This window comes from Ochotona curzoniae, unplaced genomic scaffold (assembly GCF_017591425.1).
Source record: "Ochotona curzoniae isolate NIBS_2020 unplaced genomic scaffold, NIBS_Ocur_1.0 contig_3350, whole genome shotgun sequence".
Classification (NCBI taxonomy): Eukaryota; Metazoa; Chordata; class Mammalia; order Lagomorpha; family Ochotonidae; genus Ochotona; species Ochotona curzoniae.
In genome coordinates, this window is record NW_024465827.1 from 454508 (window position 1) to 472978 (window position 18471).

The 18471-nt window shown below is 46.2% G+C and overlaps 2 protein-coding genes across 4 annotated transcripts; one reads left to right on the top strand and one right to left on the bottom strand.

The window, feature by feature from the left end:
- Positions 1-8969: 8969 nt before the first annotated feature.
- LOC121156308 (putative uncharacterized protein ZNRD1-AS1) lies at positions 8970-11439 on the bottom strand. The gene is made up of 3 exons (XM_040979926.1): positions 11207-11439; positions 10750-10825; positions 8970-10031 (listed from the first exon to the last, which is right to left on the bottom strand). The coding sequence occupies exons 1-3, from the start codon at positions 11395-11397 to the stop codon at positions 9273-9275; spliced, it is 1026 nt and encodes a 341-aa protein (XP_040835860.1). The 5' UTR covers positions 11398-11439; the 3' UTR covers positions 8970-9272.
- A 2008-nt stretch (positions 11440-13447) lies between these two features.
- POLR1H (RNA polymerase I subunit H) lies at positions 13448-16013 on the top strand. Of its 3 annotated transcripts, none has more exons than XM_040979929.1 (5): positions 13448-13582; positions 13739-13899; positions 14030-14130; positions 14319-14428; positions 15621-16013. In XM_040979929.1, the coding sequence occupies exons 2-5, from the start codon at positions 13758-13760 to the stop codon at positions 15643-15645; spliced, it is 378 nt and encodes a 125-aa protein (XP_040835863.1). In that variant the 5' UTR covers positions 13448-13582; positions 13739-13757; the 3' UTR covers positions 15646-16013. The 3 variants fall into 3 exon arrangements, with proteins under 3 accessions (XP_040835863.1, XP_040835861.1, XP_040835864.1); XM_040979927.1 differs by having other exon boundaries at positions 13448-13563; XM_040979930.1 differs by having other exon boundaries at positions 13448-13559.
- The last annotated feature ends 2458 nt before the right edge of the window (positions 16014-18471 follow it).

The following is an 18471-nucleotide window of genomic DNA, read 5'->3' on the forward strand; positions in this document are numbered from 1 at the left end:
AAGTAGAGCAGTTGGGATACAAACCGGCACTGTAAAGGGGTCCCAGCGCATGCAAGGCAAGGACTTTAGCCACAAGGCTACTGCACTAGGCCACCCCAAAGTACTTCTAAGAAACTGGTACAGACCTCCCCCATACTATTTAAATTATCTCAAGGAGCCAGCATGGTGACACAGTAAGCTAAACCTCCATACTGAGGCACCGCCATCCTATATGGTGCTGATTTGTGTTCCGATTGCTCCACTTTTTATTTTTAATTTTATTTTTGATGATGATTACATAGTTGAGAAGGGCGCATGCCCTTGTGGACCACTGATTAAACTGGGAAGGGTTGAAGAATAGGGAAATGTGGGTGAGAGAATTGTTTCCAATTTTCTTTTTCTTCTTCCTGTATCTAGGGAAATGTGAAGAGAAGGGGAGAAGCTGCACCTAGCATACTAACTGCATCAATACCCACAGATGGGGAATGGCCACCTTATGTCATCCCCGGACCCTGATGTGGAGCATGCTTCAAGAGTTCTGATCAAGTGCTTTTGATAGTTCTGAAGTGCTGTTGATTTAATTGCTCCAAGGATAAGGAAATCCTTCCAAGATTCATTGACTGACATAGTCTACCTTAGAGTCTCCATTTACCCAGGTATTTGCTATTAAAGCTTGGTGGCAGAGTTGCCCAATCTGTTCTGCTTTTTATCCTCTGTGAGGGTACTAGATGTCCTCTGCAGGCCCCAAAGAACTGTCATATCCCCATGTGAATCTAGGCATGTTATTCACTGCTCCATTTTCAGCAACTGAGGAAGCCCAATTCTGACATGTGCACTCCATGGTCAGACTACAGACCCTACAATTTCTTAATGGTTGGAGATCTGAGTCCAGGGGTCCAGTTGGGGGGTTCCCAAAGAAACTTCACCAGAGGTGACCCCATAACTCAGTCTTTTGTGTCCCAGCCATTGAGGAGTCTGGCTCAGTCCATCACCCACACCAGCCGATACAAATGCCAGTGGTTGCAGTTGTTGAGTGAGTTCTGTCTCCAGCCCCATCTCAGATGAAAATCAATGGATGCTGCAGCCCAGTATAACCCTGCCTACCAAAATGCTTGGCCCTTACATACACCAGCCCTTTTGGAAAGACCCCCAATAATGCCCAACCAGGCCCAAACCCAGCCATGGTTCCTGTGCTTGCCAGTACATGTAGCAGACTGGTCCAGTCTGGCCTGCTTCCCATTCAGCTCTCATATACACTAATGAATGCTGCAGCCTAGCTAGCCCAATCAACCTCACATGCTGGTGGGTACTATCACCTGTCTAGCCTGGTTCATTCACCTCAGCCATGGTTCTCATGCTCAATGGAGGAAGCTATAGGCCACCAGAGGGGTGCCCACCAGTTTCCCTACTAGACCCACTGCCAGACCCAGATCTTGCACTCTCCTGCTGGTTCTACAGTCTAGCCTGACAAGACTGGCTCCCATTCCCAGCACTTGCTAGCTGATGCTGCAGCAAAGATAACCAGCCTGTTCTTATTCTGGCTCTTGCATACACCAGCAGATGTGCTCACCTAGCACAGCCTGGCTCTCCTCATAACCCAGCTTACATGCAGGCCAACAGGCCTGATCAGCCCCTGGTCCTAGTTCTCATGCTTCACAGCAGGAGCAACGGTCCTTGTTGCCCCCCTACTGGGCTTGCCAATCACCCCCAAGTGTTATCTGTGCCGGTGGGCATTGGTACTCAGTCTGGCATAGCTCTCCTCACCTCAGCATTTGCCAGTGGGTGCTGCAACCTGGCCTGGCCCAGCCTGCCCCCAGTCCTGACTCTCACTGGTGGTTGCTGCAGCCTATGCTTGCCCAGTTTGCTCCCATTTCTGGCTTTAATGGAAACTGGTAGCTGTGACAGTCTCGCCTGGCATGGCCCACATCTCTCCTGGCTCCTATACATGCCAATGGGCTAAGATTTGGCTCAGTCTGCTTAGTTCTCCCCCTTCCACCCCACCCCAAACCAACCCACACACTGACAAGTGGACCTCCTTTCCTGGCCTGACCAACACACAGCCCTATCTCATATGCTCACCAGAAGGAGATATAGCCCACCAAAGGTGATCCCCAAGGGCCCCCATCAAATCCACTCCCAGATCCAGGTCTCATTTTTTTTTTTTAAATATTGGGCGGCCAGTGCACCATTTGGCGGTAGGCTCCGCCTGCTGGCCGCCCGGCCAGGGAGCTCTGGGATTTAGTTTCTATGATTGCTGCTTAGAAAGCTCCATGATGAACCCTCAGGGCTTTGGGTACATGAATCAACCCTAAAGATTCCCAATGATGTAAATCTCCCCTGATGGACCTCTACCTAATATGGTCTCAACTCATGTGTTTTTAAAATTGTATAACCAAATATATTTTCAAAACCTTTTACTACTCAGAAATTGGGTGGGAGAGCAAAGAAACCTTCCATCTCCTGTGAACGTGTGAGGAAGCCGTGTAGTGTAACCTCTCAGGCACATAACAGGTAACTTGTAGACAATAGATTCAAGACAACATTAGAAAAAAGTAAAACTACAAAGTCATATAGGGGGAATCAAGAGCGACCCTGACAACCTATTAACAGGAGGTCATGTGCACAGAGCAGTGGGAGACCACAGAATGGAGCAGATGGACAGGAGGAGGCTTGTATTCCAAACCTGGATTCTCCCAGATCCCCACCAAGGGCTATCAGTATGGGCGCCAAGGACCACATCCCAACTGCCAAAAAGACCACGGGGGACTGGAATGCCTTCGGAGGCCGAGAACTCAGAGGACATCCCACCCTCCCCCTTTGGACCTATCACACGGGATGGAAGAAGCTGAATCCTTCATCATAGGATCCAAGGCCATCGGAAAAACAACCAGGAAACCTGAGCGGTCTTCAGAAACAGAAGAACAGTAAACTTCTTTCAGGACTAGGGAGAGGAGCTATCTCTGGTTCTTACTTAGCTCCAACTTTGGGTCCCCACCTTCTCTGCAATACCATGAGGGACGCTCCAGAGCACTGCCCCAACACACACACACACACTCACAAATTGGAATGGATAGGCAGAGAACAACAAGGAAGGCTTGGTCAGCATGGACTCACACACCTTACTAGGTAGGACACAGGGATTAAGTACTCCTCACCAAGGTATGGAAGATTTCTCTGCACACCCCTCCTAAATCTGTTTCACACCTCAATTGTTGAAATGTCATTGAAATAGTCACAGGAAGTTGTTAAGACCATGCATCCAATTTTGACAAATTGGTTGCTCAATACTTTGTCAATTTATCCCTTAACGTTATATATCGTTGCTGATGTTATGTTGGGGCTTTTAATTGACTGGGATTTTACTCTGTTGGCTCTGCCTTTGGACCAGGGAGGGTCTCCCCAAGAAGTCCCTGAACTTGACCGGACAATGAGATGCTGGACTCTATGCTTAGTGTATGCTTGCAATGAAGGAATCTCAACTAAACCTGAACTGTGGTTGCGCAACGGCGGGGGGGGGAGGGTTGGGAGAGGAGTGGGGGGAATCCCAGTGCCTATATAGAACTGTGTCACATAATACAATGTAATTTAAAAATATATATAATTAAAAACAAAGAATGAATAAGAAAAATAAAAAAAATTTTAAAAGAATGATTTTTTATTGGAAAGGCAGATTTACAGACAGAAGGAAACAGAAAGATCTTCCAACCACTGGTTTATTCCCCCCAGTGGCTGCAATGGTTAGGGCTAAGCTGATCTGAAGCTAGAAGCCAGGAGTTTCTTCTGGGTCTCCCATGTGGGGACAGGGTATCAAGGCTTTGGGCCATCCTCTCCTGCTTTCCCAGACCACAAGCAGAGAGCTGGATGGGAAGTGGCGCCCCTGGGACACGAACTGGAGCCCATTTGGGATCCCAGCACTTGCAAAGGGAGGATTAACTAATTGAGCTATTGCACTAGGCCCCCCACATGGATTTTTTACACCTAGTGTTTCTGCAAGGCAATTTTTCTGTCTCATTACAAGTTCACTGCATTTTCGCATCTAGTTCTGCATTTAATCTGTTGTTACAGTTGAAGTGTAAAGGTGTTAACAGAAAAAAAAAAAAAACAGTCCCACAGAAATATGACGAATCTACTAAGACACAGCACTGGCCACCATGATTCATTTCTAGGCAAAGTACACAATCTAACGGGAGACCAGCAATTACAGTAAGTGCAAGGGACTATGCATGAAGAATGGGGTACAAGCAGTCCAAGGGAAGAGAGGACAGGCTTATATATCACGGTAGGACAGGAGCTAACATTGTTTTGATGCTGTATTGATAAAGAAGTGAGAGGTGATAGGCAATAATCTCCCAGAGTTCAGCACTTGTGAGAATCTGGCCTCTGGTAACTAACCAGGATGAGAGGAAAAGATCACATGCAGTTTAGCTTCCTGGTAGAGTGTACACTTAGGGAAAGAGATAAAAAATATTTACGTAATCTTCACATATACTTCAAATCTCTTCCCATATACCTCAATGGCTAATACCTTACAAAGTTCCTTTAATTAATATCTAGTATTTATTAAGAGCCTACTACCTCTTCTAACGCCCATTATTTGTATTAATTTAGTTACCATGATCTTATGATATTTACCAAAGAAATAAGGTAGTTGAAAAAAAAAAAAACAAATGGTTTTGTTTTGTTTTTAGAGTTTGAATGTCAGAATCAAAGCAAATGCAGGTGACGCTACCAGTCAATATACATTTGATAGATACAATCAATCCGTTTGAATGGCTTGCTGGATGTGAGGAGAGAGGTGCAAGGGGAATAGGCACCTGAAGATATTTCTAAGGGTTTTAGTTCCCACTGATGAGTATAAATGTCATTAACCAGCATCTGTATGAACTAGAGTGAACTGAGCAGGAAAATTAAAGTTACACAATAGGAAAATTATTCAGATATAAACATATTGACTTTTAAATAACTTATGGGACAACATGAAATGCCCAGTATTGCTTTGATTGTTTGATCTGACATGTGGGATTCTGTTTCTAAACTGCTATACAGCAGTGCACATTGTGGCATAGCCACTGCTTGTGATGCCAGCAGTCCAGTTTAGAATTCTGCTGTCAGGGGCCCAGCAGCGTGGCCCAGCGGCGTGGTGTAGTGGCTAAAGTCCTCAAATTGAACGCACCCAGGATCCCATATGGGCACCAGTTCTAATCCCAGCAGCTCCACTTCCCATCCAGCTCTCTGCTTGTGGCCTGGGAAGCAGTCGAGGACAGCCCTAAACCTTGGGACTCTGCACCCGTGTGGGATACCTGGAAGAAGTTCCTGAATCCTGGCTTTGGATCGGCATAGCACCAGTCGTTGCGCTCACTTGGGGAGTGAATCATCGGACAGAAGATCTTCCTCTCTGTCTCTCCTCCTCTCTGTATATCTGACTTTCCAATAAAAATAAATCTTTAAATATAATAAAAAAAAGAATACTGCTGTCAGGCCCAACTGATCCACTTCCAATCAAGTGCACCTACAAATGCACCTGGAAAGGCAGCAGATGATGCTCCAAGTATCTGGACCCCTGCCACCCACATGGGAGACCAGGATGAAGCTCTTAGCTTCTAGCTTGGACCTACCCCAAACCAGGCTATTGTAATTATTTCGGTAATGAACCTGCAGGTGGAAGATATCTCTCTGTGTGTGTCTCTCCCTCTTCCTCTCACTCTACCTTTCAAATTGACATTTTGAATAAATTAACATGCATTTTAAATAAATGTTTTATAGTTACATAATGACCCTAGCCAATTTTTACAGTAATTGGGTTTCTTTAGACAAGGTTATCTAATTGGAAAACCATGATTATAACACATTAGGGTTTTTTTTTTTTTTTAAGAGTAAATCTGCACGGGCAGACATTGTGGCACAGAAGTTTAAGTTACAACTTGGAATTCTCACATCCCACTTCACTGTCTGGGATTGAGCACCAGCTTCTAAGCTTCCAATCAAACTTCCTGCTAAGTTGTCTGGGAGGAAGCAGGTGTTGGATGAAGCATCAGGCTTCCTGACATGTATGAGATCTGAATGAAGTTCCTCTGGCTTACTGGCTTTGGCCTGGCCCAACTTTAGCTATTGTGGGTATCTCAAGAGTGAACTAGAGACGAAAGATCTCTGTTACTCCCAGACTTTCAAAATATAAAAGTGGGACAAGTACAACGGCTTAGCCGTCTAATCCTCCACCTCCAACCACTGGCATCCCATATGTATGCCAGTTCGTGTCCTGGCTGCTCTACTTCCCATCTAGCTTCCTGTCTATGGCTTAGGAAATCAGTAGAAGATGGCCCAAAGCCTTTGGGACCTTGTCATGTGTGTGGGAGACCTGGAGGAGGCTCCTGGCTTTGGATCTACTCAGCTCCTGCCATTGTGGCCATTTGGAGAGCAAATAAGCAGATGCAGCTCTCTCTCTCTCTCTCTCTCTCTCTCTCTCTCTCCTTCTCTCTGTAAATCTGCTCTTCCAATAAAAAATAAAATCTTAATAATTTATTAAAGTTCCATTGTGATGGCATAAAGGAAAAAAGAAATCATCATTAGGAAAACTCAGATAGATAGGAATGACTTTGTTTATGTGTCCCAGGCAAATTCAGAAACAAAAGAGTTTCTGAAACCATTTTAAGAAAATCAAGTCATTTCCATTCAGAAGCTTTCTTCATTGTCTTTCGAATCTCTTTGGATTTGAAAATTAAGATTAAGGAGCCTCTGAAAAATACAGAAAACGAATCTGAGTCTAACAGAAGATATGCAGTAATCCATCAAAACAGCAAATACTGTCAGACACAGAAAGAACTGGCATCATGGTCTAGCAAGTTAAACTGCTGTCTCTGATGCTGGCATGCCATAATGGACACAGGTTCCAGTGTCAGCTGAAGCACTTCCAATGCAGCTCCCTGCTAATGCATCTTAGAAAGCAGCAGAACATGACCCAAACCCCTGAAACTATGTGGGAGATGGAGTTCCAGGTTCCTGGTTATGGTCTGAGTCAGCCCCAGTCATTGCCACCATTTGAAGAGCGTGACTCAGCAGATGGAAGATTTCAATTTGCCTCTTTCTGTAACTTTGCCTTGGAAGGGAGGGAGAAACAGATTGAGGAAGGGAGGGAAGAGGAAGGAGGGAGGGAGGGAGGATGGAAGGTGAGGAGGGAGAAAGGGAGAGAGAGAGAGAGAGAGGAAGGACGACCCCAACTTGGGGGCAGTGTTAGTGCATGGGTTATTCCATTAGTGCAATGCCACACATGTGGAAAACCTGGATGGAGTTTCTGGCTCCTGGCTTCAATTAGCTCAACCCAGCTATTGAAGCCACTTGGGGAGTGAACCAGAATGGAAGATCCCTACCTTTCTATCATTGTGCCTTTTAAGAAAATATTTCTTTTTTAAAAAAAAAATGTCACAACTCCTTAGGGCACCCAGTTTCTAAAACTCTGTTCTGTACTTACCAATCATGAATTCTTATTTATCGATGAGTATATTTGAGTTATACGCTTGAGAGAAGCTGAGCAGGGTCAATTCTGAGGATTCAAACATTGGGAAGGTCTTGTTTGTTCAAGACCTTTTATTTGAAAGGCAGATTTACAAAGAGGAGAGAGAGATCGTCCATTTGCTGGTTTACTCTTCAAATGGCAGTGAGGACCAGAGCTGAGCTAGTTTGAATTGAGGAGCTTCTTCGAGGTCTTCCACATGCATGCAGGGGCCCAAGGACTTAGGCCATCCTCCACTGCTTTCCCAGGGCATAAACAGGGAGCTGGATACAAAGGAGAAACCAGCACCCATACAGGATGCTAGCACTGTAGGCAGATAATTAGCCCCACCGTACCAGCCCGAGATCTTCTTTTAAGTGGATCACAGGAAATGACAAACTGTGGAACCAGCATTGTGACACAGCACATTAAGCTGTTGCTTGCAACACCTGCCTTCCACATTAGAGTACTTGTTCTAATCCTTACTGTTCCACTTCTGATCCAGTTCCCTGTTGTTGCATCTGGAACGCAGTAGAAGATGGTCTAAATACTTGGATCCTGCACCTGTGTGGGAGACTCAGTTGGAGTTCCAGACTTGTGCCTTCAGCCTGGCTGAGCCACAGTCTTTCAGCCCATTTGGGGAATGAACCACAAATTCAAGATCTCGATCTCACTCTCATTTTGCCTTTCAAATACAAAAATATTTAAAATGTTTCTTTTTTAAAAGATTTATTTTTATTGGAAAGTCAGATATACAGAGAGCAGGACAGAGAGAAAGATCTTCCGTCCAATGATTCACTCTCCAAGTGACCGCAATGGCTGGTGCTATGCTGATCCGAAGCCAGGATCCAGGAACTTCTTCCAGGTCTCCCACACGGGTGCAGTCCCAAGGCTTTGGGCTGTTCTCGACTGCTTTCCTAGGCCACAAGCAGGGAGCTGGATGGGAAGTGGAGCTGCCAGGATTAGAACCTGTGCCCATATGGGATCCTGGCGCATTCAAGGTGAGGACTTTAGCTGCTAAACCACGCTGCCGGGCCTTAAAATGTTTCTTAAGTGACAAAATGTGGAGCTAGAAGAGATATGAGATAGCCACCTCCCTTCTCGGACCTCCTCTTTCCTCCCCCTGCTCTCTAGGGTGTCATCAAGGTCTTTCCTTTGAGCAGCACTCTACACACACTTCTATCATAACCTTTACTATCTCATGTTAAGTGCTTGTAGAGTGATTTATGCCAATAGCTGTAAACTATTTAAGGGCAAGAACTCCTCTTTATTCACTCCCAGTAACTAATACAATGCCAGGATAATAGAAAGTTCTCAGAATTAAGTTTCTTATACAATTAAAAATTGTACGGTGCAAGACAGAGTTTTAGAGCCTGGTTAACAGTTTTCTGATGAAGGTGTGAATGTGAAATCAGGACCTTAGCAACGGCATCCAGATAAACCTGAGGGTCAGGAGCAGGTGAAAGGCAGAAGCAGCTGAGAAAAAAACCCTCATTCATCACCATCACCCAAGCTTCCCAAGCAGCGAAACAAACATTTATTTAACAATTAACAAACAGTAATGATTCACAAAAATCATAATTTTCCTGTAAGTATTACATGATAAAATGCCATGATTTCCACTTTACATACAGGAATACTTAACACCACAAAGGGTAATTTTAAAAAGCTAACCATATTTCATGTTCACAGCTTCTTTATAGTTCTGGGTCTGCCACAAATGAAAAGTTGCACCAAACCTTTAGGAGAAATAACTAGCAAAAAGTTCCTTTTAAGAAATATGATTTTCTCACAAAATGCTGAAATTTTACCAATATTTCATTTTTCCTATTTGGCTCCTCAAGAAGGGTGGCACAGCCAAAAACTTTCTTTCAGCTGGTTGTACAATCATACTTGTTATTTCTCTACTCGGAGTCGTTTCCATAAGAATGTTTACTTTAATCTGACTTCCACTGTCTGGCTGGAAAAGTGGATATGCAACAACTCGTTCAAACTCTTTGTTCTCTTTTTTTACTGCCTTGCGCTTCTCACGTATGGGCAGTGGGCTCAGACTTTTTCTCAAGATTCTTTCCCGGAGTTTTTGCTCTAGGAGTTCTCTCCCCCGAACCATGCGTTCCTGGTGGTTTTTAATTTGCATCTGTTCCCTTTCACTGACCTTTCTTCTCTGTGTGGTCTGCGTGCCTTGCTCTTCCAGCATGATTTTTGGTAGTATGATCTTATCACGGGGTCGCAGCTGTTGCCTAACTGTTTTCTTCCTGGATTCCCTGGCCTGGCCTATTTGATATATGTGCTTTTCCATGTGTTTCAACTCTCTCTCTGGTACCAAGTAGTAACACTGCTGCCCCTCGATGCTTTCAGTTATGCTCTCTTCCGTCTCCTTCTTCATTCCATTGTCTGCCTCTTCTTCTTTCATCATGTCCGCTATTCTTTTATTATAATAAGATTCTGCCTTGGCGAGCCAGTAATCAAAAGAAAGCACTTGTTCCCTGCGGAGTGCTTCATATTCTTCTCGATGCTTCTGAATGATCAACTGTCTTGCTGCTCTTGTATGTACACCACCTAGATTCTGGAGAGTAGGTTCAGAATTTTATAATGTACTCATCTCTTTCAGCACACGTTAAAAAAGCAGCCTATCCTTCCTACTGACATCAATACAGACACTTCTCCTTTTATTTCTGCCTGTGTAACTGGATTCTACTTCCATCCCTCCCAAGCAAGCCTGTGAACCCCTAGAGTATGATGTACTCAGCACCACCAATTAGCAGCTAGTTGTAAAGCTAAATTATTGAATGTTTTCAGAAAGATATGTCATTTTGCAGTTGTAGAAAAAGCTGAAAATGGGCCAGTGTGATGGCTCAATTGGCTCATCTTCCACTTGCAAGCTCCAGGATCCCATATGGGTGCCAGTTCATGTCCCAGCTGCTCCACTTTCCATCCAGCTCCCTGCTTGTGACCTGGGAAAGCAGTGGAGGATGGCCCAAAGCCTTAGGATCCCACCCACACGGGAAACCTGGAAGAAGCTCCTGGCTTCAGATCAGCTCAGCTCTGATCGTTGCGGCCAAACCAGTGGATGGAAGATCTCTCTCTCACTGTAAGTATGCCTTCCCAATGAAAAAAATAAACAAATCTTTTTGCAAAATGGAAAAAGAAAAAAGCAAAAGCTGAAAATAACTACAAATGTAGACATCTACCTGAAAGTGTTACCTGCACAGAAGGATTTCAGATCTAAGGTTCCCTCTCTCAAAGATTCTCTAAGCTGTGTAATGTGAGGGTCACATATTTACCAAGATCTTCTTCTCCAGTGGAGACTGTTGACCTACAGCAACCCTAGGGTCCTTAGATGCTTTCGCCCAGGCAAATCTGGAAGATAAAAAAGAAAGGTTGATTAGAATTTAGGACATACCACAGCACATGTGTTTACACGTTATCTGAGTCAAAGAAATCAGCTGCTTCAGCCACATCCAACACTACTCTTACAGAGAGAAAACCTGCTAATGAGTAAGACCGTAGCAAGCTCATTTCCCCTCTGCATCCCTGTGGCAGAGAATAAAGAATGCCCCTTTAATAAAAATAGAATTTTTTTTAAAAAAGATAAGGAAATAAAAATTCTAATTGTCTGTATGAGGTTATGCTGTATTTGTGTATTGAAATATGCCATAAAAATTTACTAGTGCTACATACTTATTCAGAATGTTTACAATTGTTTTTGGAAAGAATACAAGCAACAACAAAAATCCATACTTGTCCTGTGGACTCAACGTGAGCCACTCTGAGTCTTGTAGGGGGGTCTGGTTGAGGGAAGAGATGGGCTCACTGGGGACGTGTCGCACAAGCCGGTCTTTGTCAGCTGTGTCAGTCCTCCGGCCTGCTCTGTTTCCAGACACACCTCTAACCCTTGGCTTTGTCGATTTGCTCTTTTTATGCAGTTTCATGAGCCGGGATCTGTCTCTATCAGCACATGTAGCATCTCTGTCCATTGACCCTTATTCATTCGGTCCATTGTGAGCACATTCCCTGCTTGCCCTGCCCCTCAGCCTTCATACTCAGGCCATTATGAGCACATTTCCTGTTGAACCCCTCAGCCTGGGAGCGTGTGGGGTCACTTGGAGCTTGTTTGTATGGGACAAGCAGATAGCAAAATACATGAAAACCACCAACTCTCACGTATCACCCTAGTCCATTTTGAGTTTATGGCGAGGCTGTATTTAAGGCACTGAGGATTTCTGCCTTATTAGCACCGTGCCTTTCATGTCGTCATGGTTAAAGAACTGGGCTTTGGAAGCTCGCAGGGCTCCTTCCCAACACGAATTCCACCCCTTCCTAGGTGTACGACTCAAGGCAAGTAACTTTTCTGTTTCCTCATCTATAAAATGGAGATGAGACAAAAACGTGCTCCTAGGATCATAAAGAAGAAATGCCCATTAGATATAAGGAGATAGGCACAGAATCTGACGTGCGTCCTCAGTAGACACAGGTTGTCAATCCTCCACAAATCCCGGATCCTCTACAGGCTCTTCAGTCTGTCAGTAAGAATTTTTTGTCTTTCTCTAAAAACTTAACTTCGCATTGTGATGCCTGTAGTTCTATGTCACTTATCTTTGTACTTTATATTTTGTTATTTATATTTTCTATTTTATTGTTATTTTATTTGAGAGGCAGAGACGGAGTGAGCTCCCTCTCCCTGGCTCACTCCCCACAGGCGACAGCAAAGGCTAGCTCAGGTCTGAGTCAGCAGCCAGAAACAGGACCCAGCTCTCCCACATGGGCGGCAGAGACTCAATCCCTTGAGCCTGGGTGGGTTGCTTCCCGGAGTGCACTTGAGCAGGATGCTGGAATCAGGAGAACCAGGACTTGCACCAGGCATTCCAGTACATGATGCAAACGTCCCAAACAGTGTCTTACACACAAGGCCAGAGATCCACTCCTCTCACAAAAATTTAAGGTCTCTAAAGGAATGGAGATTAAATTTATATCTACAAATACAACTACCTGCCCCATTAAATATCTGGTCTGGCCGACATGCACAGTTCACCAACGTGCATCTATTTCTATTTTGAGTGTCAAGACATCTGAGCATCTTCATTGCTCTGCACACAGCATCTAACCCAGTTCTTCACGCTGGAGTATGTGACCTCAAGTCACAAACCTCAATGGCTGGTTGGTTGCTCATGGTCATGGTTGCTCACTGAGCATTCATTCTTCTGTTTTTTGCCACATTTGTCTTTACTGACCTTCCTTCAGGTGTACATGTGTATCTGTTTTACATATCTGCCTTGGATTCGCACAGTCTGCAACTGCCAGTGCACCTTTATCATATCCAAATGATTCATTTGTGCTCTTGGAGGTGAAGGAACACAATTTAACTTTGCAACTACTGCCTCGGCTTCAACCTTGGCGTAAGTGTAAAGTGCTCACTGGAAATAGCACGTGCTTTTGTTGGGGAAGCGAGGGGGAGCCTTTTACTGCCTGTATTTCTTTGCCACATGAGATGGCTGGCCCTTCCCCAAGGGTCCCTGCTTCCTTTCCGTCCTGGAGGAAGGACCCCTACACCTCCTCTGCCTGCCCCAACAAAGCTCACACCTTCCAAGCGCCCGGGAATGGCCTGGAAGAGCACTCTCCTCGCCTAACGGAGTGTAGGGAGCTCGGGAGCTCTTAAGCTTCGCTTCGCTCGGTTCACCCACTTGTTCTGCGGAAACGGAAACGGAAACACCAGCTCGAGAACTAAAGAATTCTACGGGCAAGTAGGCAAAGCTTTCAGGGACACAGCCTCCAGGGGCTGAGTCTTTCGCTATGGTGTGAGACAAGTAAACACCCCAGGATTAGTGGGGGAAGACTGTCAGACTGTCATCCTCAGGTACTTCCTTCCCGTGGTCCGGTGCCCGCCCTAAACCTCCAGGGCCGCGGCGTGCGCCGAATTGTGACGTCACAGCCAACGGTGCGCGCCGCGTCGGCGCTCTAGCCCTCCACGCGCTCGCTGCCCCACCGCCGGCGCCGGGGCTGACGCTCTAGCCCGCGTGTCGCGCCGCTCTCGCCTGCCCTGGCGGAGTCACAGGAATCCGGCTGGTTTGAGTTCCCTGGTGGTGGAGGCCGAGCCGTAGGTGGGAGCGAGGGCTCGGGGTCCACTCGCCGGGGTCCTGTGAGAGGATGGGAGGGAGGGGAGGGAGGGGAGGGAGGGGAGGGGAGGGGAGGGGAGGGGAGGGGAGGGGAGGGCCCGCCCGGAGTGCGGAGGGGCTCCTCTGTCTCGTGTTCACAGACGTGTCCTTCCCTTGCCAGCGCTCGGCCGCGAGTGGACATGGAGCGCGCCAGCACCGTCACCAGCTCCAGCTTCCAGTCGGACTTGGACTTCTGTCCCGACTGCGGCTCGGTGCTGCCTCTGCCGGGCGTCCAGGACGCGGTCCTCTGCCCTCGCTGTGGCTTCTCCGTCCACGTGCGGGGTGCGGAGCCGGGGAGGGCTGGGGAGGACCCGCAGGGAAGCACGGAGGGCGTCCCGGCCTGGCCACCTTGGGGGGCGAGGGGCGAGGCCGCCCCCAGGACCCCCACATCCAGCCCTTAATGTCTGCGCAGACTTGGAAGGGAAGCTCGTGAAGACTTCGGTCGTGTTTCATTCCCTGGGCTCAGCCGTGCCTGGGACGGCGGAGGAAGGACCCGAGTTCCAGGGGCCAGTGGTAAGTCATGGAGGTAAAGGGCTGACCCCCCAAAAAAAGTAGCGAGGGAAAGGGGGCGGTGGCAGCCGAGCTGTGGGGAAGCGAGGGAAAGGGGGCGGTGGCAGCCGAGCTGTGGGGAGTCCCGCATGCACTCCGGAGCGGGCAGGGCCACCTGCCCAGGCCGCCCTGAGCTCCCCGTCTCCCCGCAGGTGGACAGGCGCTGCTCCCGATGCGGGCACGAGGGGATGGCCTACCACACCAGGCAGATGCGCTCGGCCGACGAGGGGCAGACGGTCTTCTACACCTGCACCAAGTGCAGGTGCATCCTCTCCGCCCCGCTGCCCACCGTGCGAGTGGGCACGGTGACCTGCGTGCTCCGTGGACAGGGTCCTGGGGACGGCTCCACTGGGATGTGCCAGCACGGGGTCTATCCTGTTTGGGATTTGTTCTATCATTAACTTCGGAAAACTATCGTTTGATGTTGTTTCCCTGTTTTCAATGCTCCCCGCTGCAGGCCTCATGAGTAGTTACACCTTTTCCATCTTACTTTTCCTTTCTGTTTTTATACTGCCTTCTGAGTGTTCTCTTCAGGTCTCCCATGTCTTGCTCCAATTCTTAAAGTTCCATTTTTTCAATTTTTTCACCTTCTCAGTTCCTGAGTTGTATTTTAAGTCACTCCTTTTATTCTTTAAATGTGCACTAGATATATTAATAAGTTTCTAGCTTTTGTGGATATAATGTTGTTGTCTTGCTATTTCTGCTGTTTTGTGGCACCTTCTTTTTGACTGTTTAAAACAGTTCTCTGATTGTTTAAAACTTGAGTTAAAAGGAGTTCCTTTGAGGCTTGAGCTAATAGTTGCGTTTGGGTGCTTGAGGCACTGTCAAGCCTGAATCATATTTAAATACACACTCTTGTTTTATATTTTTTAGACAAGTCATGTGTTATGAATTTTAGCTGCAAGTGCATGGAAGGGCCTATATGTTCGAAATTCTCAGCAGAGAAGAGTAATTTGGGGAGAAGTGTGACTCCTGTCATGCTGTGGATTCTAAATGCTGCCGTGGCCATCACAATAAAGCCATCATAGTAGTAGGGGCTTTACATTAACCTCGAGATTTCTGGCTTTACATCATTTTAAACTAGAGATTGCCTTTTCTTTCTTGGCATTTACCGCTGGATTAAAAATATTTATAGTTAGGTATTTTTTCGCAAGTTTGACACTTGCTATTTTTTTCTTTTATATGAACATTTTAAGTTTTTAATTTTCATGAGGTTCAGCTTTTTTCTTTCATGGTTAGTGTTTTTTTGTGTTCTAAGAAGACTTTGCATACTTTATAACTTAAAAGATTTGTTTTTGATCCCAGTGATTTCCATTGTTGGAGGAGTATTTAGGGAAGCCAGGCCTCCAGAGTGTCATAAAGAAAAGTCCTTATTGGACTGTTTCATTGAAGATTTCTTACACTGCCAGGAAACCTTTCTTTGAGTCAATATCACAGCCATTTCTTTCTTGCAGGTTCCAGGAGAAGGAAGATTCATGACTTTTTTTCTGGGCAACTCCACAAATCTCCAGAAGGTGAAGGATACTGGTTCTCAGATGCCATATCCACTGGACATTAGCTGCAGTGCTTGGCTTGGTCATCTTGCGGGGTCACTGTTTCCAGAGTGTTCTACCTCCAATTGACTTTAAGATCCCCACATGTTATTTATAATTTTTCTTATTCTCAAAGGAATTTAAATGTTTATGGGACTATATTTGTATGAAAAGTTGTCACCCCAATAAAAGAGTGAAAGAAGGGAGCCAGAAATGAGGATAATAAAGAAGCAGTTCTAAGTATTCTCCCTCTGTTTGGGTTCCTGAACTCGGGGAAATAAAAACCAGGTTTTGGCTTGAGAGATTTAACAGCAATTTAATTTTGGACAAATCAGATTGTAGGAATACCAGTATGTACTTATTTAGGAAAACTTAAAAAAAAAATTGCTCCTCAGATATATATTCACTGAAACATTCTTCTATGGAAAAACAAAGAAGTAAAAGTGACAAAGACTCTCATTCCACAGAAATAACGGAAGTGCATGTCTGTCCTCTGGTGCGTGCAGAGGTGTCTGTGTCTTCAGGAAGTCCATGGAATTGGAAAATTATTTTGGAACAAGAAAAATTTGAAGTCCATGTAAAGGACAGTGGTCCAAAATGTTCACAGATAATGTAATTATTAAAAAAGTGTGCTTGAATTTCAAAATCTTTTTGCACTAGAAGAAATTTTCCATGAGCCTTTTGAAGTACGTGTTTATATATATAGAGATAGAGACATACATGCATATATATATATATATATGTTAAAAACTTTTATGTATTGATTGTTTTATTAGAATCAGGCTTGGCTGAAGCCAGGAGCCAGGAAGTTCATCCAGGTCTCCCAAATAAGCGACAGAGACCCAGCCACTAGGAACATCATCTGCTGCCCCCAGGGTGCACACAGGCAAAAGCCTGGAGTCGGGATTGCAGCAGGACTCAAACCCAAGCATGTGGATATGGGGCATGGGTATCTACCCTGGAAGCCCCCAGGCCAGACTCCTCCCTGGGGTTTTAAACGCATTATACTGTACATGCTAAATTCTATCCTTTTACAAGGATTTAGTTTATCTGAGTGGCCAAGTTAGAGGAGAGACAGAGAGCCGTCTTCCATCTTTTGGGTCACTTAGCAAATGACCACAGCAGTTAGAGCTGGGCCAGGAGTTACAGGTCTCCCTTAGGGGTGAGGGAGCCCAGGCACTTAGGCTAGCATCCTCTGCTGCTCCACCCTTCCTCACAGGGAGCTGGATCAGAAGTGGAGCAGCTGGCACCCATACAGGATCCCTACACTGCAAGTGGTGGCTTAACACACCACATACTGTACCATAACCATGGCCCTACTCTTTTTTCCCCCCTTTTTCACTTTGACTCAGAAACTTTCAAGAATAACAAATACCTAGTCAAGGCACAACACAACACATTCAGGATCTCATTTTTCTTGCATTCCTTGCTTTAAATGATTTAATGTTTATTCATTTGACACAGATGAAGTATCTGCTGATTCTCAAATACTTAGTCTTCAAGGGCTGCACTGATGCCAAAGAGGGACCAGGGACGCACGCAGGTCTCCCCTGTGAATACCAGGAACCCCCAACAGACCCAAGATCTGCATTAGAGGGGAGCTGGAGCAGCCTTGGACCCAGGCTCCGAGAGAGATATAGGAGTCTCAGCTGGTGGTTCAACCACTGGACCAGAAACTGAATCCTGCATTTAGAATGCGATCAAGAGGGGAGTGTACTAACAGTCGCCATTGTCCCCCACTCCACACCCGTCACATCTGAGGGCCCATCTCCTTCCCACAGCAACTGAGGGCAGATTCCCTGCTGTGCATTTGAACATGGCTGGGAGCTTCCTAACCCACTATTGAAACAAACAAACCTGCTCATGTTTCGAACCCACTTTAAACCTTTCTCTGGCCCTCATCATGGACTGGCTAAAATCTCAGTTTCTTAGCAAATAGAGCTTTCCACACAACCAGCACCAGCATGCACTATCGCACCTCACTGGCTTCTTTCTGCACACACTGGGTAAACTGCCGTCTGCCTTCAACAAAGATTGTCCTGCTGGTTCTTGCTTTTCCACTTTCTATTTCTTAGAAACTGATACAATTTTTTATAAAATGACCTATGCTGCAATTTAGGACTATTTCTAGGTTTGAAACCTATCCTCCCCCCCAGAGCATGCTGACAGGCTGGAACTAAATTCACATTCACGGGTGAGTTAGATGTTAACTCGTGTTTTTTTTTTTTGTTTTGTTTTGTTTTTTGTTTTTTTAATGTCCTTGTACCTTTCGTCCTGAGCTCTCCTGCCTTTCGCACTGGGCACTCAGAATCCGGGTGTCACACATCTCACCCTCAAGGCCTGGACACTGACCGGAAACACCGCACCTGCAGGTGCACTGAGGTCTCCTCAAGTTAACGGGCGCCGAGTAGAACCCATATCGCTTGGTTCATCAAGTGTTTCCCACTGCTCCCCGGGCCTGTCTTCCATTCAGGGAAGCCTAGACGCAACACTAACAGGGAATAAGCCCAAGAAAGCGTCGTTCCTGTCGCCCTCACTTTTCCTGCCCCAGGGTCAAGGATGCGGCGGTACGGCCACAGCTGCAGGAGGTCCGAACCTGCCTCCCCTCCTCCAGACGCCGACTGCAGCACCCGCCGGATCCCGCTCGTCCTGCTGCCCCGCGGGTGCGAGCTCAGACCAGTCCTGCCGCCCCAGCCCCAGCCCCAGCCCCGTCCTGCTGCCGCCATGACACCCCTTCCGCTGGAGCTGTGCGCCTGCGCACTTGCACCTTACG